The following is a 23,460-nucleotide window of genomic DNA, read 5'->3' on the forward strand; positions in this document are numbered from 1 at the left end:
ATAGGAACCAAATTTGAATCCGGCAACCAAGTGAGGCTTGAACTGGAAACCGAGAGGTTCATTGTTGGGCCTGATAGCGGCGGCTGCAGGGAGAGCGCTCCTTCCAGGGGAGCCTCCCGGGTTCAGGGCGGGGGAAGGAAGCCGGAGGACAAGAGCTCGAGACGGGCGGGGAAGCTTCGCGGGTCACCTCGAGAGAAGTCTCGCTCCATCTCCCTGGAGCTGGGCGAGAGGACTGGCCCCTGGGCTCCCTCTTTCTCTGCCAGCTTTTTATAGGCAGAGGCTCTGTGAGTTTGGGAAGCTGCCTAATTGTACATTTTTATTCTTCTTCTGTTCAGTCCCCGCAACCAAAGCTTCTTTTCCCACCACTTAAGGCTCGTGAGGCTAGTTATTCTTGGAGACACTGACTAGCCCAAGGTAGAGATTTAAAGGAGAGGTTCTTAACCTGTGGGCTTCAGCAGGTTTGTGGAGTTGGGGGGGAGGAATTATTATTATTATTATTATTATTATTATTATTATTATTATTATTATTATTATTTACCCTCTTCATTTCCTTCCTGCTGTTTTGAAAACGGTCTACAGGGAAGGGGAATCTGAGGAAGAGTTTGCAGCTTTCATCAAATTCTGAAAGCGGTCTGTGCTTGTTGAATCCTCCTTTTGATAAGGGGCAGTACAGTGGTACCTCAGGTTACATACGCTTCAGGTTACAGACTCCACTAACCCAGAAATAGTACCTCGGGTTAAGAACTTTGCTTCAGGATGAGAACAGAAATTACGCGGCAGTGGAGTGGCAGCCCCATTAGCTAAAGTGGTACCTCAGGTTAAGAACAGTTTCAGGTTACGAACGGACCTGCAGAACGAATTAAGTTCTTAACCCGAGGTACCACTGTACTTTGTCCTAATGTTTTGCTAATACTTTGTTTGTAATGAATATCTGACCTATATCTTGCTGGCTAGTGGTAGTTGACGTACTGAACATCCCATATTACAGCTGGTGTTGCCCAGTTAAGTAATTGGCTGTGACAATGAAAGAGCTTCGGAGGGGAGTGTAAGGTGTTTTCGCTGGCTGTTTGGGACTATAGAGCAAAACCAGAAATGCAGGAAGGAATGCTTTCCCCTCTGGATTTTGCTGCTGTTATTTTTGTCTAAGTTTTCAGTAACCTGGAATGTAGTGCAGGGCACAGAGAGATCATCAAGTGCAAATTCAGTTCTTCAGTGTACGGGTAGGGAAAGGGAAGCAGCATTCAGGATATGCCCTTGTGACTGTTTTCTTATTGGGCAGAACCTCTTTTAAGTTTGGTGTTTCTTTTTGCAGAGAGGCTGTTCCACATCTGAGTTTTTGCATCTTTTCCTTGATCTTGCAGTTGTAAAGGATGCCTATCCGTGCCCATTGTACCATCTGCTCAGATTTCTTTGATAATGAGAGGGATGTGGCAGCTATTCACTGTGGACATACTTTCCACCATTTATGGTGAGTACTGTATATGCAAATGGCAAAATTGGTGGAGGAAAGTTATTTAAGAACCTAAGCAACTCTCTTTTTTTTTTTACACATCAACTTTTCATTACATCGTATTTGTGAAATAATACTTGGAAACATCTTATTTTTTACTATTTATTCATTAAGAGCATTTTTAACCTGCCCTTGTTCAAATGATTCCAAGGCAGGTTACAAAGGGAGCAAAAATAAGAGTAAGTGTAAGTAAAATATACAGAATTTGAAAAATCCAACATGAAAACACAATGTGTTATAACAATGAGCAAACATCTGGGCAAATAGAAGTTTCTAGCTGGCTCCCAATTGTCAGCAATATTGGTGCCTGCCATACTTCAGAGGAGTAGGCTATTCTATAATAGGGGCACCTCCACAAAGGGTGACATATCTCATGCCACCGCAGGATGGTGAGACAATGAAAAGGGCCTGTTCCTCCATATCTAAGGGCCCAGGCAGGCTGATATTATAGTTGTAGGTACAATAGAAAGAAGCATTAAGGCAAGTTTTTGTTGTTGTTGGCTGGTGTCTTTGTGGTTTAGGAGGGGGGATGGATATGTTGATCATCAAGAAACTGCTGTTATAGAAACAGTGTGCTGGTTAGGAGTAGGACAATAATTTTTCTCTGCCTGATAAAATAGGTCTGTAACTCATTTCCTCAGTTTGTTGTGTCCTGCTTTTCCTTCTGTGTCACGGATGCCTGTCAAAATATTTGAGGACTGAAGGACCAGGTTCACAGTGGTACTGAGCCATTTCTAGCCTAATGCACTGTGTGCATTATTTTGTGCTACAGTGGTGCCTCGGGTTACAGATGCTTCAGGTTACAGACTCCGCTAACCCAGAAATAGAACATCGGGTTAAGAACTGTGCTTCATGATTAGAACAGAAATCGCGCAGCAACAGGAGGCCCCATTAGCTAAAGTAGTACCTCAGGTTAAGAACAGTTTCAGGTTAAGAACGGACCTCCAGAATGAATTAAGTTCTTAACCCGAGGTACCACTGTATTTCCTATATTGAAGATATGTCCAAATGAGTGTTTCAAGACAAACTCTATATATTCCTAAGACATATCCATATCCTATTCATTTATCACGATTTGTATCACTTTATAATCATATCACAAGCGAGCCTGCATGCCTTGTACCACTCATTGTATACCAAGCTAAATACTGTCCCAATGGCAACGGCAATAATACTTAAGATGTTCAGCACTGTGATGTTGCAGACTGAAATTTCAGCAAAACTGCTTTATTTTAAATGGGAGTTGAAATGTGTGAAACTTGCATGGAAATAAATCTCAGGGTAGTAAGTGTGCACAGGATTGCAGCCCTGTGTATTACAGGGTGTTGGCCCTGTGGCAGAATTAAATCTAAAACTGTCTGTCTCAAGACTAGATGAGTTTTGTTTGTAACTGATAATACCTGTGTGTAGTGAGGTGAGCATATTCTCCAGATAATATTTTCTACAAACTGTAAATTCTAATGTAAGAACCAATTTTACAACCCACATTTAAAAAACATAGTAAATAATAAGTCAAGCTATGATAGTGCCAGTGTAAGTAATGAATAATGATTTTTTTTTTAACCAGTTACAGTACATTACTGGGCATTGTGTCATTCACCATTGACAGTTCTGAAATGTGAGCTACAGAAAACATTTTTAAAACAAAATGCTATTCATTTAATTTGATGAACATTTGAATTCATTTGTATTTCAACTACTGTATATGTAATAGCCTTTTTTCTATTTTGGTGTGACCTTATTTTTAGCAATTCTATACCCTTGGCCATACAGTGTGATTATTATTTTTTACAGAAAGTAGCTTTAATGCTTTATAAACTTAAAGTATCTAGGCCTATACAATTATGTGTAACAGCATGTGAGGTGGCCTTGATTTAAACAGTTGACATTTGTATGTTTTTATTTAATGCCAAAAAAACTGGTTTTTGCAGTGCCATTCAATGGTACAAGGTGTCATTTACCTGAGACTGACATACTGAAATATGTTATCATATAATGATAATACATTTAATGTTAATAGCTTCTTTTTATATGCATGCATATAGATTTGTTTATCAAGCTATGTTTTAGTCACCAACACAGTTATTAAGTGTTAGAGCTATTAGAAGCACAAGATAGCCTGTTACTGAATTTACTTGTATCAAACCTTAACATGCCAATTTTCAATTTCAAGTTTGGTGCAAAAAATCAAAGAATGTGAATTCACTGCATTGCCCCATTGAATAAAAGTATCTGTACAGTTTCTGGTTGCCATCTGAACAAATTTACCCATGAATAAACATGTATGTTAACTAATTATATCATTTTCAATGCATTAAAATGAATATTCCCCTATTTTAAATGAGAATTCTCTAATATTCTCATTAATTGAGAATATTCTCGAGAATATTCTCCAAAAGATTATTCTTGAGAATTTAACATCACTACCTGTGTGGTTCATGTTAAGAAGCACCATTTGTCAACAATCACTTTGTCATCTCTTCCCCTCTAGCCTCATCCAGTGGTTTGACACAGCACCTAGTCGGACTTGTCCACAATGCAGAATCCAGGTGAGTCTTCAGCCTATGCTCACTGAAATAATCTGTCATATTTCATCGTCTTTACCATATGAGTACTTTGCCTTCCAAGGCTGAGGAGTTCTGTTTCAGTAACGACCTGCCCAGACTGGGTGGAGGGGTGTGGTCAGAAGAGAACGAAAGACTACCCAAATGAGAGAAGGTAACTTTGGAGAAGGGGCCCATCAACCTTGCTTCCTTGAAGCATAAGGTCATGGAATTACTATAAAGGTTTTATGGGGGGGGGGGCACTCCTGCGCGCTCTCTCTCTCTCTCTATGCTATTGGATTGAATCTTACCATTGCTTTGCTTTTACCAAAGCTTAGCATGTACTGGGAAGTGTATGCTAGATCATATCTCTTCAGTTAGAAGGTTCATTGCTTTCACTTTAAGTACTGTAAGTTCAGCATTCAACTGATTTAGAATTCATCTTTTATTGGCAGAGGATTTTGATGGCCTCAGCACAGAGGTCCAAATCTGGAGAAAGTTGATTATGTTTGGGGCCCACTAAAATCAATAGGACAAGTTAGCTGTGATTGATTGATTGATTGATTGATTGATTGGTTGATTGATTGATTTTCAGTTAATTTCAGTGAGATTTATTTATCTGTTTTAGAATATTTTAATCTGACTTTATAGCATTGAGACACTCTCAAAGCAGCTTAGAAAATATTCTCGCAATAAAAATCACATTCAGGTCTGGTATCAGGATTAGAAATAACACGGTGTCTCCATGGTGCCAGGGTTATTCGGGTGGCATTTCCTGCTCTGATCCTTGGTGTTGCTCTTTGGTTTTTGCCTACTAAGCAGCAGCTTCCATTTATGTCCTCTGGGAGTGCGACTAAGCAGCTGGACCTCAATGAGCCCATGATAGAGGAAGGTCTTCCATTGCAGATAGTCTTGAGTATGAGTAGCTTTCTTCAGATTCTTCTTCAGAGCCCCTTCTCTTTGAAATTACTAAATCTAAGCCACTAGCTAGCTAGCTGTACAAATAGCTGCAGTTAGTTTTTGACTTCTGTTTCTTGAACATCCCTTTGTGGATAATGGAAATAGGAATGGGGATGCTGCAGATACAAGGAAAAATCAAAAGTCCTGCCGCGTATACATGAGCTGTTATATGTAAATGAGCTTTTGGGATGGTGGCCATAAGTGTGGTGTACCCTGTTAATGCGACAATAATTAGAGTCGAGACCTTTGGTATTTGGCTGTTACAATGTTATTTATTAGCTTCAAAGGAACACCAGTGTGCAGGTGCCAAGCTGCATGTTGCCTTCTTATTTGTCTTTTTCAGTCCTTGCCAGGTCTTAGCCCTTGTTGCTCTTCTGACTTGTTGATTCCCTCTGTTCTTCGCCGCCTCTCGCATCTTTGGGTTACCATGGAGCTATCGTGAAATAACATCTTATGTAGCTGTAACTATGCAATTAGCTGGTGTCATGACTGTATATAATACTTAAAACACAAAGCAGTAGCTGCATGGGGGTGGTGCAGAGAGCTATGAAATTCAATTTTGGTAATATTTTTTTCCTCATAAAGCAAGCAGCACGTACTTGGATTTGGCACAGTGTGAGCTTAGCCTCAGCTGCTGAGCTAAAGCTGCCAGAGAACAAATTGCACTTGGTTCCAAGGTGCTTGAATTGTTTTGTCAAAATTCCAAAATTTTGTGCTGGAATAATGGCTCCACACTTGGAAAGTCTGTTACTGGAATTCTGAGCCAAAGAATTTCATAGCGGCAGTAGCGATGTGAAGTGCATCATATGCTGCATTGCAATATGCTAGACAGGTCACATTAATATCCCTTGCTGTGCCTGATGCCCAACAGAACTGTCTTTCCTCCAAGCCCTGTGCTATAGAATATGGTTTCTAGTAAACACAAGCAATCATTCTGATTCAAGGTCAAGGGGTGTGTGGGTGTATTAGATTAGATGTGTCTCCTGAAATCTCAATATTTATATTGTCTTGAAACATCATTTCCCATCTTATTGCAACAGGCACCTCCTTTTTCACAGTCACGTCCTTATTCTTTCACATGTTACGTGTAGGTTGGCAAAAGACACATAATCAACAAACTGTTCTTTGATGTTGCCCTGGAGGAACAGACAGGACTGGATGCAGAAAGTCTACAGGTATGTATGTGCAACAGCTTGCTCCCATCATCTATGTTTAAAAAAAAAATCTTCCCTGTAAATATTTGCTGTCATTGGCTAGGCAGAGGATCAAAGGTGAATCTGCTTCTGCACTTGTTTCTGTTTCTGGAGGCCCACCTCAGTTAGACTCTACATTACCTCAGATCTTCGGGTTTAAAAATGCTTTCATTTTAAGAGCAAGTTGACATGAAAGGAATTCTATCAATTTCTTCCAATTTTCTGCCATTCAGACTCCTTTCAAAGAGCATGGCCTTCTTAATTATGTTTGATTTTGTTAGCCTCTCCCTATTATCCTCGGATATTGTGCAGATCAGGAGTAACACAGCTATGTTCAAGTCTGGAGGCTGAATGGAATGTTGTTCTAGTTGCCTGTAGGAACGAGCGAAGAGAGGATAGGTTGCAGTCTTTGCAATGCTCATTGGGTGGAAGCTGTTAAAAGAATACGGTCTGTTTATAGTCTTCATCTGACAACTCAGCACATAGTTACATTTTTACTGTTCCTCAGTGTTATCAGTTAGCTTGCTCTGTGAGATCTTTTGATTCACAATAAGAGAAAGAGACATTTAAAAAATAATACAAAAATTAGATTGCACAGTGTGTATGGGTGTAGGATATATAATAATGTTACAAGACTTGGAAAAACATAGGCTATAATCTTATGATACATACTGTGTTACGAATAAATATTTAAGACAAGCTTCATCTGGGAAGGTACATCAATTATAGTGCAATCCTATATGTGTTTACTTTGAAATAAACCCAATTAGGTTAGAACCAATGGAACCTACTCTAAGGTGAATGTCTGTGGGATTGCAGCCTTAACGTGTTTGAGATCACTACTGTGCTGGCAATGAGAAATCCTGAATGCAAAATCATGGTGCTAAAGCGCTGTGTACTCTCAACAATAATTTATCCTTGGCAAAATGCTATTTCCTCTGTATCTTAGTCATTTAAAAAGTCTCCATTGACCTTGATATAATAGGACTCTTCTACCCTCTTGTGTTTAAAGTTAGCATGTGCTATGGTTGTCATAATTAGAATTTCCATGACAACAAGTTTTGTGTCTGTGTGCCTAATTCCCTGATATAGGTAACAGTTCCATCAGAAATAAAGCTGTCATGTTCACAGAAAAGAGACTAAAAGCAACCTGATAAATGTGGTCAATAAACAAGGTAGTTGCATAGATTCAAAAATAACTTGATGCACATAAAAGCTCTCTTTATATTTACTAGGATTTCTTTAAGCATATTATTCAGTAGGTGCACTATTCAACAAAGGAAAGTTATTACAGATAAGGATGACTGAGAATTAAATGTGTTCCTGTCATAGCAACAACATATCTTGAGTACCTTAAGTAACAGTTCAGCCAATCGGCAAAGTGAATACTTATACTAGCACACCTAGAGAGCCATAGAAAGCATTAGTTCACTTGAATGAAGCAGCAGTGGTTTGCCAGGTGTTAGTCTTGAGCTGCAAAATACTGAAAACCACTTTTTTTTTCAGAGTAGGATGGCATGGCAATAAAGAGAAACACCATCTCTTGGTTTGCTTCCTGTTATAACAAGAACATTCTTGGCTATAAGTTGGCAGCTGCTAATAGTTATTAGCATATATAGCACTAATGTTAGTTTTATATTGTGGATGCTACAAGTCCATGGAATTGAGGGGGGTCAACTATCTTGCTCCAATATTTAGAGGGGTAGATGTGTTGGTCTGTTGCAGCAATTGGTCTGTTGTGACACCTTAGACTGACAAATTTAGTATGGTATAAGTTTTTTGTGGGCTAAAGTCCACTTATTTGCGACCCTTTAAGGTGCCCCAAGTCTCTCATTGCCCCCCCAACTTGTCACTGGCATAAATTTTTTAACCATTAATGTATGTACAAATAGCCCATGCGTTGTCCAGTTTCCCTTAAATAAAAATGATCCACATTCTAAATTAGTTATGGGCTGGGGTACCACCATAAAGGCTCCTTCTACCTTCACTGCTTCCAAACTTAGCATTCGCACCAGGTTTCTTCATAATTCCACATAGCTGATTTCCTTTCCCTGATATGCTTCCCGAACGTGAAATGAACCCTGGGCTGCCTCTTTTGTTGCACTTTCTGGATCCCAGTTGACTTGGTAGAGACCTCATTCCCTTTCTTCTGTCACATCAAACTTGGCAACACTTTCTCCTACATGTTTTATTCTAGAATCAGCCCTTCCTCTCGTCCCATTTTGATATAAAGGGAAAGGGACCCCTGACTATTAGGTCCAGTCATGGCCAACTCTGGGGTTGCGGCGCTCATCTCGCTTTATTGGCCGAGGGAGCCGCCATACAGCTTCCGGGTCATGTGGCCAGCATGACTAAGCCGCTTCTGGCGAACCAGAGCAGCGCACGGAAATGCCGTTTACCTTCCCGCTGGAGCGGTACCTATTTATCTACTTGCACTTCATGCTTTCGAACTGCTAGGTTGGCAGGAGCAGGAACCGAGCAACAGGAACTCACCCCGTCACGGGGATTCGAACCGCTGACCTTCTGATCGGAAAGCCCTAGGCTCTGTGGTTTAACACACGGCACCACCTGCGTCCCTCCCATTTTAATATAGCTCCATACAAATGGAGGGCAGGCATAAGCCCTCTTCATCTCTGCCCTAAGCTTCCCTTATCAACCTCCAGGCAGTCTACTGAGCTGCATCATTGAGATTCCTATAAAACACATCTCTTCTTTACTTCAATGGAAGAGAAAGGAAGCCTTAGTGTACATATTGCTGGTATTGCTGTCAAATAAGGGAAGAGGGATACTTTGGCTTCTACCCTGCCCATACAAGCTGTGTGTGTACAATCATATTTCACTCCGTATTATGTTGTCAGCTTGTGTTTTCTATTGAATCAATGCCTTCTGATTTATTTATTTAGTTTCCTAACCATTTTATTTCAACAACATATTTGCCATGAGATTCTAATAATCCATACAATATACTGCAGTGCACCATGAATGTCATGCTGTTAGTTTGGTGACCTTTTTTAATTAATTATTTTCTTAAATTAATATAGACATGATGTCTTTGCATGAATAGTTTCAGTAACATGCTGTGTTTGGTGGGGGGTGAGGGTGCTGTCATACTACATTTTACTCAATGCCCAGCTTATTGTCTGCTATGTCCTGCAGGCCTAATTCAGCCTTTATGCTTTCTAGGGTTTGCAGATTCTCATCAGATTCCACCCCCCCACCTGATAAATCAGCTTTTCCTTTTTCTTTTTAAAGTAGAAATATGAGCATGAAGTAGATCCATGTTTGTTGGGTTGAAATAAACGACAGACGAATGGCAAGTGTCATATGGGAGGCATCCCCCGAGCATGTGTCGGGGAGTCCCTTTTATTGAATATTACAGCATTACCACATATGTGCTTGTTGCTGATTGGTTAACACAAATACAATGCAAGGGTTGCATATAGGGTTGCATATAGGCATTAATCATCAATAGATTAAAGGTTGGGAAAGGGAACACAGAATTGGACAGGCGTGAAAATCTCCTTATTAAACAATTACTAATGATTGATATAGCAAGACTTAAACTATAACTAGTGATTGATATAGTAAGACTTAAAAGAACATAACCATCGCATTCCGTAGATGTGGTCTACCATGCATTAAGAACAGGTCAGGGTACAATGTTCCATGAACTCAATGTGAACTGAACATTCTAGGAAGGAATGTTTTCAGCTCAGAGCAGTTTGCCAGACTCATGTGCAGAAGGAAAACTTCCCATCACATGTTGGCATCATTAAGTACTGTAAATTCTGGCTATATGCCATGTATTTTATTTTTTCAGTATTAAATACTGCCAGCTGTTACATAGCTCCTTTGGGTGTTCATTTGGCACCTCCTCAACCTACTTGGTGCCAGCCAGTTCATTGCTGCCCTTTCATCCAGCTGCTGTTCTGTGTCACTATCAATTTCCAAGCTCATTTGAATGAGCATTAAACAAGCTTTTGGTTTGACTCATTGTGCCTCTATCCAGATGCATTCATAAATTGCTTGTTGGACTCTGTCCAAACACTAGTTTTGTAACACTATTGCACTCCAGCTAATTATCCATTGATTACAAATATTAGTTAAAAATATTTGGGGCTCAAATTCTTTCTGGCAGGATCTGTGCTTGGCTGGCTTGTTAAGTTAAAATAGTGTTGAAATACTTCTTCGTTGTTGTTTTTCCCATTTGAGATTTCTAAAGCTGTTTGACAAAAGCAAAATGACAGTGTGAGAAATAGGGCGGCAAGTGGTAAGACAATCGCTCTTGATGTTTTTTTCAGTTCTGAGCTCCAGCCCTCTGCCCACTTCTAAAATAATCCTAGGATATAGGTTATTAATAAAGCTTCGACAGTTGTGACTATTTTCTGTATAACTTGGTCCGTGTGAGTGTGAATAGTGTTTGGGTAGATATCCTAAAATCACTCTGACACACCTTTTAAAGCTCTGATATGGGCTTGTATGTTGTGCTGCCACCTAATTTGTTTTTTTATGTGTTATATTTCAGAATGAACTGGATAGGATGAAAGCCCAGTTAGCCATGAAAGGTGAGTTGAAAAATAGAAGAGGAAGAGTTTGCCCTTTAGTAAAGTATTTATGTGTCCCAGTAAAGTATTAACTTTACTGAAGACTACTGAGATACGGTTGGCGCTGTGGTCTAAACCACAGAGCCTAGAGCTTGCCGGTCAGAAGGTCGGCGGTTGGAATCCCTGCGATGGGGTGAGCTCCCATTGCTCTGTCCCAGCTCCTGCCAACCTAGCAGTTCGAAAGCACGTCAAAGTGCAAGTAGATAAATAGGTACCACTCCCGCAGGAAGGTAAACAGCGTTTCCATGCACTGCTCTGGTTTCGCCAGAAACGGATTAGTCATGCTGGCCACATGACCCGGAAAAACTGTCTGCAGACAAACATCAGCTCCCTCAGCCAGAAAAGCGAGATGAGCGCTGCAACCCCAGCGTCGTCCGCGACTGGACTTAACTGTCAGGGGTCCTTTACCCTTTTATTTTATTTTTTAAGTATTAACAAACCTTGCATGATGACTTAAAGCTGTGTTTAAAACTGAAGAGTTAAGATACTTCCCACTCACTCCACTCCAAACACATATATACATGAAATGCTTTTGGGTCACTTGTTGACCAGAGTTTAAAGACTCTGCTCAGCCACAGGGATTTGGCATGACACAGCTGAGCTTGGTGAAAAACCTAAGTGAGACTATTCAGATAAACTTAAGGTAAATGCCTCCTTGTTACGAAACTTGTACCTGCCTAATGTCAGTGGTTTTGTAGTGAAAAATTGCAGAGGTGTTGCATATAATTGAGAAACCAAATAGAAGTAGGAAACGGAGGAGGGGAGAGGATTTTGTCAGCTATCTGAATGATGGTCCATGTGTCTGGTTGCTCATGTGATTCCATTTCCCCGTTGCTTTAAAGAGCATTGTAACTTTAATTTTAGAAATGCTTTATGGAGACAGTTAAGTGAAAGCCTTGGAGACTTTGTTGATGGCTTTTAAAGCATTGTCTGTAGGCAGCTGTGAGTCATAGGCAGTGAAGGGAAAATGTCACTCAAAATGAATGACAGAAATTCCAAAACATGAGAATGCAGTAAAATGAAGAGATTTTAAATGAGCAACCAGGGAGGGTTCTTCTGTTTCTAATGAGCTGTCTTTTCCCATTGGACTGTTTGCCTTCCTCGACAATTACAAATTAAGGAGCCAAAAATAAGCTACATCTCTCCCTGAGATGAACAACTTCCCTCATAGCTTGCATACTGAGACAGGAGCAACTGCTATATTGAACCTGAGGGTGGCTTGTAGCACTGTACCTTGCTTGGTTAAGAAACACATTGAAGCTTTGACACACTTTAGGTGCTCTTTGGAGGGGAATAAAAGGTGATTATCTGCCTAATCAGTTTTGCAGGCCTGCCATATCTCTAATATAAACGTGTCTTTTATGAAGTCTTGATGGTCCTGTAACTTTTGCAGATGCACAAACTGGGACAATGTGTTTTGTTCCAGGAATTAAACAAAGTACGTTACATTTAAATTTCTTGCTCAGGGCGCAAGGTGTGGTGAAAGTAAATAAGTTAGAATAGGAATGTAACAATACAGTAACATAATTGTTCTGTGTGTCATCGTTGTCTCACTATTCACAGGAACAGCTGAAATCTTGCCTAAGCATGTACCCAGCACACAAGGGTTCACACCAAAAGCAGAATACAGAGTCTTTTAAAGTCAGACATCAAAATTTCATGGTTTTGTAAATGTTATGTTTATCAATAATGCTGACTCCCTGCACAGTACTTAATTGTACCAGAGCTTGTTTTGATGCTTGGGAGGGTGGGAGCTGATGGCTACCATATTGGCATTGCCAACTGAACAGGTTCTGAAGAGAGCACGCTGTTACTCTTGTTCTAAAGAAACCTTGAAGCTTAGTGGAGCTTGTAACAAGGATTATTTGAATTGGCACATGGTTCTCGCAGAACAGATTCAGTAATGGCCATCCAATAGTTCCAAGCAATTTCTAGACCAAGGGTGGCTAAATTGGATCCCTCCAGAAGTTGCTGGACTACAGCTCCTGTCATTCGTGATCATTGGCCACAGTGGCTGGAGCTGATAATAGTTGGAGCCCTAACAGCAACTGGAGGGCCACAGGTTAGCCACCCCTGTTTTATGCCTTTGAAAGTTCCCCTTGCTTTGCTTGTTGTTCGTCACGTTCCTGCCCCAAGTCCAAAGACCTAAAGAACTTGGGGAGATTTGTTTAAAGCACTGTAATTGTGTGGTTTTTTTTTCTTTCAGAGAAGGAGAAACGGGATATCCAAAATATTGTGAATTCACTAAGGGAGACCCTGGATTTGCGTAATGCCACCATTGAATCACTCCAGAAATCTGTGACTCAGATGACAATGTTGTGTGCTACTCTCAAGGTATGTTCAAAATGGTCTGGGTCTGTGCTGTAATATGATAAGATTCTCTTCTGGTTACTATATATCTGAAGGTAAAAAGAAGAAGTAGTGTGAGATTGTGTGTTTGCGTATAAGATGCCATTGTACTGTAAAATCATTTAATCTTCCTGATTTCAGCCATACACAGTTGAAGGTGAGCTGATTGGAACTGTGAGACTTAAATCCAAGTAAGGTGAAGTGCTTACAACCTCCTTTTATGCCAGGTTTTCCCAGTGCAGAAAGAGTTTTTAAGCTCTCTGCCTTGGTTGGGGGGCCCAATGTGTGCTCAGTGCACTGGCTTGCATGGAGGCAGTTTGAGTATACGTGCTTCCATGTATACATTGAACCCTTGGAAATGAGCCGCCACATAGGATGTGATTGTACTGTATCTTAAATACATCTCATGGTGTGACTTGAAAGTTTTAATGTACAACATCCAGCATCCTAAGGTAAAAAGTCCTTTTAGACTTAGCAAGGGAGACAAAAGATGAAGCAAGTATAAACCAGGCAGGTGAGACTTCCATCATGGAATACCGGATGATTCCAAATCTAAGGTTTTGACATTTGCTTCCCTTTGCCTTTATCTTTAAAAAGCCCAAATGCAGGATGTAACACTTTCTTGATTTTGCTGGTTTGGTGTTCGCTCAGGTTTGGGAAAACAGGCTGCTTGGCAGGTGAGGCTGGCTTGGCCCAATCACCTGATGTCATGTATGATGTTAGATGTGATCAAGTAACTAGACAGCTGGACCATAAGGACTTCTGAAATGCTTTAGAAACTCTGGGCACAAGTCCCAACAATCGGGATTTATGGTGCTTCAGAAGCACTATAAATCAGAAGCCCCACATGCAGTGCTTCTGAAGTGCCAACAGTCAACAGATCATTGGGACTTCAAAGCACAGCACTGTACTCCTTACAAGCCTCTTGCAAAGAGCCCATTGTCAGGGCATCAAAGAGTTTCATAGCCTGACGTCAAACGGGCCTAGAGGCGGTAGGGGATCAGAAACTGGCCTTCCGGCCAAATGTATTTCTCTACCCTGTGCTAAAATGTCCCTATAAAAAAGTGACATTCGTGCTTATCAAGGGGTTGAAATGGGAAGAAAGTATGTACGTCACCAGTGTTCTGCACTAGCATGTAAAAGTAGCTGTAGTGAGTCTGGTCTGTTTTGAGAATGAATATCTCCTCCCGCATTGCTTAGGAATACAACCAAGTGGGATCTGGGAGGGTCCACCTCTGTGTGTGTGGATAAATGATAGGATATAGATGTGATAAAGAACCTTATAGTTATTCCCTCTCTTTTCTCTTCTTTTCTATATCTTGGTTTTTTATTCTTGTTCTGCAGACTAGGCTGATTTTAATGGTATTTTATGCCAAAAAAATTCATATTTTTTTTTTAAGGAATACAACCTTGGCATCTGCTGAAGACAAATGTTTGTTGATTTGGTTTTAGACTACTAGCCACATCCTCTTCCATCCCATCCAAAAATAATGCCCAAGTAAATTGATTTTTGCCATAATTCCTGATATGATGTCCTCATGAGTGATAGGTCCATGGGTCAAATATTATGCCTTGAGAAAAGAGACTATAATATTTTCTCAAATATTATGCCTTGAGAAAAGAGGCTAAGCTGAAAACACAGTTTGGCTGTGTGATAGTGGAAGACATTTTAAGTGAGAACTTCCATGTCAAGATGCTTTTCTGGAAATGATGTGAGTTAGATGGGTTATAACGACTTGTTTCTGCCTTTTAGATCTCTGTTGATATGAATGCAGTTTCATGAGTTGGCAAGCGGAAAAGGGTTGTTTCTCTTGGTGCTCAACAGATGTCGCATTTTAGGCTGCACTTTTAATGTGACATGATCAGAAGGAAGCTGAGATACACAAATCATTCATGCTCTCTTTTCATTGCTCTTCCATATTCTGACTTCTCCCAGGACAGTTGATGTTTCAGTGAGGTGTACTTTATTCGGTGCTTTTTCTAATCATGCAGACCCTGCAGCTGCTCTAAGACACTGGGGCTAAGCCTATTAATTATGTAATCTGAGGCAACCGCACCCCACCCCAGATTTGGAGACAGCTTTCAAACTTTGTATGCATTTTCTGTCTAGAGCTTAGAATTTCTTCCCAATTCTGAAAAACAGAATTCCAACTGAAGCTGTCTCCAAGCATGCTATCAATGTGCAGCAAGTGCCAAATGGGTAAGCTTTGCTTTTTCTTCTTGGCTGTGCTGGAGAAAGCCTCTCTAGCAACAGCAGAAGCTAAATCCACTGTGCCCTTCCTGTTCTGGCCATTAAATGCATTAGCATTACTAGCTAGATGCTGCTGAGGAGTTAAAAAGCTAAAATGGAAGCGTTGGGAAGAGTTGTAAAAACTGGGGATTAACGAAGACTGAGTGAGCTCTCATCAGCCAGCCAGCATTTTAGGCATTCATTTCTGTAAGTACATGAGGTAGGGAAGTAGTATGTTGGCAAATACATCTAGAATATTTCACCTTCTGTATGGAGTAAAGCTTAATATCATCTTGTATAGATATTCTAGTCTTTGACCAGTCTTTTCTCTGAAGTAGGATCAAACAGCATTGCTTCTTCCCTAGCTTTCAGTTCAGAGGGAAAGTAGTCAGGATCCTTTGAAGTTTGTGCCAAGCTGACCAACCCAATCAAAGCCTAGAAATCACAAGTGTATTGAAGGAGGTTTATTTTCTTTAAATCTGCTGAGGAAGCTCTCTAAACACACACTGCATTGATCCTGCGCAGGTCACTCTATATTCAAGGAAGCTGTTCATTTTAATATAAGTATAGAAGCTGTTACAATATGATGATGGTTAAAGTGGGGTAGACTTTTGGTGGTGGTCTCATGAGAGCAGAGTAAAATGAAAGGAAGGAATTTGTGAGATATTTTCCTGCTCACAAAAGAGAAATCATGATATTGCACAAGTTTGTTTCTACCATGTTGCACTTAAATTAGACCACATGCATGATACAGTTATCTACAGATCATGAACAAGTTGCCATGAAGCATTCATGTGGCACTTAAAAAAAAAAATTCATTGCAAGAGTGTAAACAAGAAATATTTAAGGGGGAATGTTTTTTTCCCTGGAATTAAGTACTTCTCTCATTTGTAAGCAATGACCTCAAACTGTAAATATTATTATTAGATAAGTTATGATCCATGGATATGCCAGACACCTGAAATGTAGACTGTGGGCTATTGAAGTAGCAAGAGCTTTGGAAATGGCTTGATGTTAAGTCCAAATTTTGGTTCCATGGGGATTCCTCTTAAACAAAAATAGTGCTTTTTTCTCAGAAACAAATGAAGTATCTGGAGCAACAGCAAGATGATGCAAAGAGTGCAAAAGAAGAGGCCCGAAGGCTGAGAAACAGACTGAAAACATTGGAGGGGTAAGAAAACAAGCTTTGGCTCTATACATACATCTTCTGGTTCTGTTAGCAGACTGCTCAGCAACCTCACATTTCTAGAAGACAACATTGGACCAGATGACCTTTGAGGCCTCTTCCAACTCTGAGTCTGTAACTTTGCAGTAGAAACACTTATTGTATTTACTCCTCTAATGCACACCTGTTTTGCCAAATATGTTGCAAAAATTAGGGTTTGCATTAGATTTGAGTGTGCATTACATTCGAGAAAATACAGTTCTTAGGATTTCAGGGCACACTAGCATGCAGTGTCTTAGGTCTCCCGTGACCCAGCCTTCCTCTTGAATTTAATCTTTCTGGGGAGGGCAAAAGATTTGCAGTGATTTGTCGGGGGATACTCTCTCTTCCTTTTTGGCTTAAGGTGGTGGGAGGGGGGGAGTGAAGTAAGCAGCAGCAGTAAGAAGGAGCTGGCAGCCTGCGTGTGTGTAGAGCCTTGGCCACCCTGTTTCCTGGTCTTCTGCTCCCTGAACCCAGTGGCAGTCCTTGCTGCTCTGCTCTGCTCCTCCTTCTCAACTCCTTCATCTCTCCCTCTTACTTTTTCTCGCTCTCCAGCCCAGATCACGGCTACTCTCCTTCTTTGTTCCGTCCTTCCTCTTTTTCCTTCCTTCCTTCTGCCTGTATCCGCCTCTCCTTTCCATTCCGGACACCCTTGAGGGTCAAAGGTTCCGCTCTGTCTTGCACCAGCTAATCAGAGAGAAGGGAAGAGGGATCAGATGGAAGAAGGAATGTAATGTGCACCTTTCTTTGCCAAATTACATCACAAAAATTAAATTCAATGGCCCATTACATTCGAGTAAATACGGTAAGTGTTTCCAACATGAGCCTTGCCCCTTTATCATGTGCTTGTCTTATAATAATTGATACTCAACTTTCTTACAAATGGCCATGTTTCTGAGTTTGTTTGCTAGAGGAAATTTAATACTGGTAACTCCTGATTTTGTTATTTATAATATTTAAGGTAAAGTAAAGGGACCCCTGACCATTAGGTCCAGTCATGACCGACTCCAGGGTTGCGGCGCTCATCTCGCTTTACTGGCCGAGGGAGGCGGCGTACAGCTTCTGAGTCATGTGGCCAGCATGACTAAGCCGCTTCTGGCAAACCAGAGCAGCGCACGGAAACGCCGTTTACCTTCCCGCCGGAGCGGTACCTATTTATCTACTTGCACTTTGATGTGCTTTCGAACTGCTAGGTTGGCAGGAGCAGGGACCGAGCAACGGGAGCTCACCCTGTTGTGGGGATTCGAACCACCGACCTTCTGATCAGCAAGTCCTAGGCTCTGTGGTTTAACCCACAGCGCCACCCGCGTCCCATTTATAATATTTACATACCATCTAATATGTGAAATCACCAAGTGGTTTACATAAAATACAGTAAGATCATTGGGGGGGGGGATGCATCAGTATAATTCCCATTCAACTGAAGCACACTAGTGTTCATATGAATCCAGCTATGTTGGGGGGAAATCATTGCTAGTGTGAAATGCAGGATGTGTCTCTTCCAGGATTAACTGTTTCTGTGTTTTTATAACATGGACAAGCTGCCACTGAACAAAAAGCAACAACCCACCTGTAATCTACCTTCCTTCGTACCAGGATTGAGACACTGCTACAAAGTCAACGTCCCGAGGTAGAAAAGATGATCCGTGAAATGGGAACAGGTCAGGCTGCAGTGGAACAGCTTGCCGTCTATTGTATCTCACTGAAAAAGTAGGTGTATTAAATGCAGTAGCTTATTGACTTGGATTGGGTTTGTGTGGTACCCCCTAAAGGAATCGGTGGAAAAGTTAATCACAATAGGTGCTCTGGCAGAACGCTAGTTGCAATGCTAAGCCTTGGTGAATATAATTGAGGTGGCATAGATGGAAGATTTCAACACTGCAAGTATGCTATTGTTGCATTAGTGACACATCCATTGCTATGGAAACCACCTTCAGAGCTTTGCCAGAGTGCTCAGGAGGTGATTGTTTGATGAGAACGGAGGGGATGAATTATTGTCATGATTCTGAGTAAGGCAGCATGGCCCCTGAATATCTCCCTGGTGCTGAGCAGAGTGCTTTACACTGCTGTGACATTAAGTATGCTGTAGTCGCCAGTCCCTACTGTGTGCACTAGAGGCCTTTTTATTTATACCGTTTATAATTCACAGCTTGTGCAGGCAATGTCAGATAGCAAATGGGTAATCACAAATTTTAATAATGAGCTACCAGCGTGAGGTGTACCTGCATTGTAATCAGTAACTTCAGCACTGTTTTATAATAGTATTAAATTGCTTTTAGAACCTTGAACTCAAAAATAAAAATCGAATTGCTGCACCTCATTTCATTAATGAGAATGTAAAATACCGTACACGACTGAAAATTGTTTAAACATCCTATGCATTTTGACATGGAATATTCTCTTCTGCCATTCTGCTACTTGTCCCGGCCCAAACCAAGTAGTGCTGTTCCCCTGAAAGCATGTTTTCTCGCCTACGCTGTAGTGTATCGGTGTTTTAACACTGTTCAAGTCAGTGTTGACTTGTTCAGTGCTGTCTTCTCCCTGGAAGTTCTTGTATATATAACAGAAACTTCTGCAGGCACTTAAGCTGTGAAATGAAAATCTTCAGTCTAAATTTGGTTACTGGCTTTATCTAAGAGCCGTTTGCTTGAAAGCATGTTCAACAGATGGACTAATTTGGGCCCTCTCCAGGGAATATGAAAATCTGAAGGAGTCTCAGAAAGCATCAAACGATACAAAAGAGAAGCTGAGAAAGGAGTTGTTTTCTGCTAATCACAAGGTAAAAGATGTGTTGATGCTCCTGCAGACACGTTGCAGAGGTATTTATGTGCAGCTCTTCATCAGTACCACTACCGAAATAAAGCAAAATACATTTTAATTAGGTATGTATTTGTTTAACACAATTCTTGTCCAAGCACTTACATTGACCATGTTGGCAGCTATCATAAGCTGAGAAGTTCAGCTGTAGGTTCCCTAAGATTCCTCAATATGTCTGCATAACATTTATTAGTCTGCCTCAGTATTCTTTCTGCTTCTGCATAACAAGAATTGAAAAAAACTTCTAATAAAGCATTGTGTTATACATATATAACTGCACGAGGACAGTTTATAGTTTTAAAGTCAAAATGCACAACTGTCTCTTGAAAATCCCTCTGGATTAATATCAGGAAGGGTCTTAGTTTGTACTGTAAACACAGGTGTAGGGAGGAAGGGTGGGAGAGGGTTTCTCTCTTGGGAATATACTGGGAATGGCAAGAGTTTATTGTACCTTTATTATAAATGCCTACTTACAAGCACACTGAATTACTTTGAGCAAACTAGTACAGTGGTACCTCGGGTTAAGTATTTAATTCGTTCCGGAGGTCCGTTCTTAACCTGAAACTGTCCTTAACCTGAGGTACCACTTTAGCTAATGGGGCCTCCTGCTGCTGCCGCGCCACTGGAGCACGATTTCTGTTCTCATCCTGAAGCAAAGTTCTTAATCCGAGGCACTATTTCTGGGTTAGCAGAGTCCGTAACCTGAAGCGTATGTAACCCGAGGTACCACTGTACCGCTGCCCTCAGCAACTTCTCATTGACACCTGAAGAGATGAGCCATATTGGAGCTCCCTCTGCAGGAGCCTTGAAAGAATAAGAATCTGTTTCCATTTAGGACATCTTTATTTACAATACACTAAATTATTTTATCCTGAAGTCTAAGAACGTGCATTTGTAAAACATAAACTACTGTAGGTTTTTTGAGCACTTAGAAGCTTGGTGTACTGCTGTATCCCATCATGTACTAGACTTCCAACATACTGTTTTAAATCTATAGCTACAGAAGACAGTTCTAGAGTTGGAGAAAACAACAGAAGAGGTGAAGAGCACCCAGACTGATCTGAGAAATGCAGATAATGAGATAATGGTGAGAACATTCTTTTAACCTGCTGATAATTATTGTGGCCCTACAGCCTTCGTAGTGTATAGTCCAAATACTGTTCTAAATTCCACCCTGATTAAAAATGGCTGGGAGGCCCCCTCAACTTCAAGATGCCTGTATCTTTGCAAGAGGGGATGTAGAAATCTTGGCTTTTGGTAGGATTTCTGACATGTATTAATTGCTGCTCTTTCTTTCCACAGAGTTTGAAAAAGAAGATAAGAGTGATGCAAGATACCATTAAAGTGTCATCATTAAGCAATGAAGCACTTGGCCGGCTTGTCTCTGAAAGGTTGGTTTAGAAAAATTCAGTGGATATTGATGTAGCAGAGTTACTGTACCAAAGATTTTGTCCAATATAAGCATTTCACACCTTCCTGAGCTGTCCAAAAGCACATCATAAGATGCCTTACATATAGTCAGGCTATTTGTCCAACTAGCCCAGTACTGCCTACTGTGACTGGGAGTGGTTCTCTAGGGTCTTTCCCACCACCTGCTACCTGACCCTTTTCATTAGACTTCAGTATTTTGTCATTTGCTACATCACCATCCATACCAGCTCAGTATAACACTAGTGCAAGTGTTTCTTCTGCCACTATTATTTCAAACTTTTCACAAGGGCCAACACTGATGCCGAAATCCAGCATCGCCTGAGCTCTGCGAGTGCAGCTTTCTCCTGATTGAAGTGTGCAGAGTGTTTGAGGACCAGGACATTTGCAGGGAAACCAAAATGCTTGTTTACAAAGCTATTGTACTACTAACCTTACTAAATGCTTGTGAAACATGGACCACTTATAAATGTCATCTCCAACTCCTCGAAAGATTCCATCAACGGTGTTTCCGAAAATTTTTACACATCACTTGGGAAGACAGGTGAACTAATATCAGTGTATTGGAAAAATCAAAGATCACCATTGTTGAAGCAATGATTCTTCAACATCAACTTCGTTGGACTGGTCGTGTTGTGCAGATGCCTGATGATCGTCTTCCAAAGCAACTACTCTATTCCAAACTTAAAAATGGAAAGCGTAATGCTGGTGGTCAACGATAGAGGTTTAAAGACTGTCTCAAGGCAAATCTTTAAAAATGTAGTATAAACACTGACAACTGGGAAAAACTGGCCTGCGAGCACTCCAGTTGGAGAACAGCCTTTACCAAAGGTGTTATGGGTTTTGAAGACACTCGAACTCAGGACACAAGGGAGAAACATGCTAAGAGGAAGGCATGCTTGGCAAATCCACACCGTGATCAACTCCTGCCCGGAAACCAATGTCCCCACTGTGGAAGGACGTGTGGATCCAGAACTGGCCTCCACAGTCACTTACGGACTTTGTTAAAACCGTGTTTATGGAAGACAATCTTACTCGGCTACGAGTGATCACCAAAGAAGAAGATTATATCAAACAGTAACCTAACCTTCCTATATAAATGTAGGGCTTCTTGTTTAAGGCCAGTTTTACAGTACACTAGCATGAATGGGATGTGAAGACCCCAGGCAACCTGGCAGTCATTTTGGTAATTTTGAACACTTTGCACATGTTTCTAGAAAGCAGAAGGAAGTTCTCTCTCTGAATTTAGTTCTACTGTATCCGTATTATATACGGTCATTGCCTTCCACCATCAGGAATGAGTACCAATAGGAAGCTAGTATTTAGATGGTACAGCATGTGGTGTGGGCTGGAAACTGAGACGGTTACCTGTCTGACAGTGTAATGTTGTGTTGTGATATTTGTACAATTTTGCCTTACAGCCCTGCTCCTCTAGAATTGTTAACCCCAAAGCTCCATCGACCAGCTCACAGTGATGAGATTGACCTGAATGATACTTTTGATGTACAGACACCAAAGAATGATACCTTTGATGTACAGACACCAAAGCATCCACCTCACAAGAGCATCTCTGCTCCTGCAAAAAAACTTAAACTGGATAAAAAGTTGTAAGTCACAGTTGCTTCCCTTTTTACTGGGTGTATGTTGTGCTCTTGATCTGTCTGGTATTCTCACTTCTGCATGCATTGTAAGCAATTTTCCAGCCATCTTAATACTTTTAATTTGTACTGCCTTTCTATATTACTATACAGAAGGCGGTTTACAAGCTGAAGAAATAAAAAATTGTACAACGAAGATCACATTTTGTTCTCATTGCTTTTGATGGAAATATCTCATTTTAAAGCTTTTGTTCACTGCAGAAGACTGTCACAACATATCTTACCTGTTGTGAAAGTGAGACTTTGCCCCCAAAGTTGCCTATCTTATTGTCCATTATCTATCTCAAATATCTCATTTAAAAGTCTCTAACAGGGTAATTCCTAACCTGCATGCTTGCAATCTAAGACAAACAGAACCGTTTCAGGAAGAGGAAACTTTACTTTGTCGATTTCTTAAATAGGCACCCCTCATTTGTGTTACTTCTAACAAGTGCTTTATCTCGGCTCCCGTTGAATCCTAGAGATAATGAAGAATGGCTTTCCTACTTGTATAAAGACTTTGGGGTAGGGTAGGGGTGGGAACCTCAGGTGCAGGGGCCAAATGTGGCTCTCCAAGCCTCTCTGTCTGGCCCTCGGGACTCTCCTCAGCCACACACCCTCACCAGACCTGCTTCACATCCTCCTTGTGCGATTCTGCCTGGCTGGAATGTGCCCTTGAACTCTGATAATGCTTCTTGCTTTTGTCTGGATGGAAGATAAAAGAAGGATATACACAAACTAGTGTAGTGTACAAAGGTAATAATTACATTTGTTACTTTGCCCACTTTTGCCTCTGGCCCCACCCACTACTGGCATGGTGGCCCTTAGAAAGCATATGGCCGTCTGGCTGGAAAAGGTCCCCCATCCCTGGGTTAGGGCTTCAGCGAAATGATAACAGTGGCAGCGAGGCAAAAGTAATGAAAGATCTACCACATTTGCCTGTTGCTCAAACCAGAGGCTTTTATCTTCGTGGTCAGAACAGAGA

The 23,460-nt window shown here is 41.0% G+C and overlaps 1 protein-coding gene across 6 annotated transcripts in view; it reads left to right on the plus strand.

Moving 5' to 3' along the window:
- TRAIP (TRAF interacting protein) overlaps positions 1-23,460 on the plus strand; it is a 29,320-nt gene continuing 5,860 nt past the window's right edge. Inside the window, exons 1-12 of one of the 6 annotated variants that reach the window (XM_081185883.1) lie at positions 1-30; positions 1,362-1,468; positions 4,002-4,059; positions 6,105-6,188; positions 10,732-10,771; positions 13,017-13,144; positions 16,466-16,560; positions 18,190-18,303; positions 19,285-19,372; positions 20,408-20,497; positions 20,713-20,801; positions 22,260-22,445. In XM_081185883.1, the coding sequence (XP_081042009.1) occupies positions 1,371-1,468; positions 4,002-4,059; positions 6,105-6,188; positions 10,732-10,771; positions 13,017-13,144; positions 16,466-16,560; positions 18,190-18,303; positions 19,285-19,372; positions 20,408-20,497; positions 20,713-20,801; positions 22,260-22,445 (1,070 nt within the window). In that variant the 5' untranslated portion in view covers positions 1-30; positions 1,362-1,370. The other 5 variants (XM_081185881.1, XM_081185886.1, XM_081185884.1 and 2 more) reach the window with 5 other exon arrangements.

This window comes from Podarcis bocagei (assembly GCF_964188305.1).
Source record: "Podarcis bocagei genome assembly, chromosome: 2".
Taxonomy (NCBI): Eukaryota; Metazoa; Chordata; class Lepidosauria; order Squamata; family Lacertidae; genus Podarcis; species Podarcis bocagei.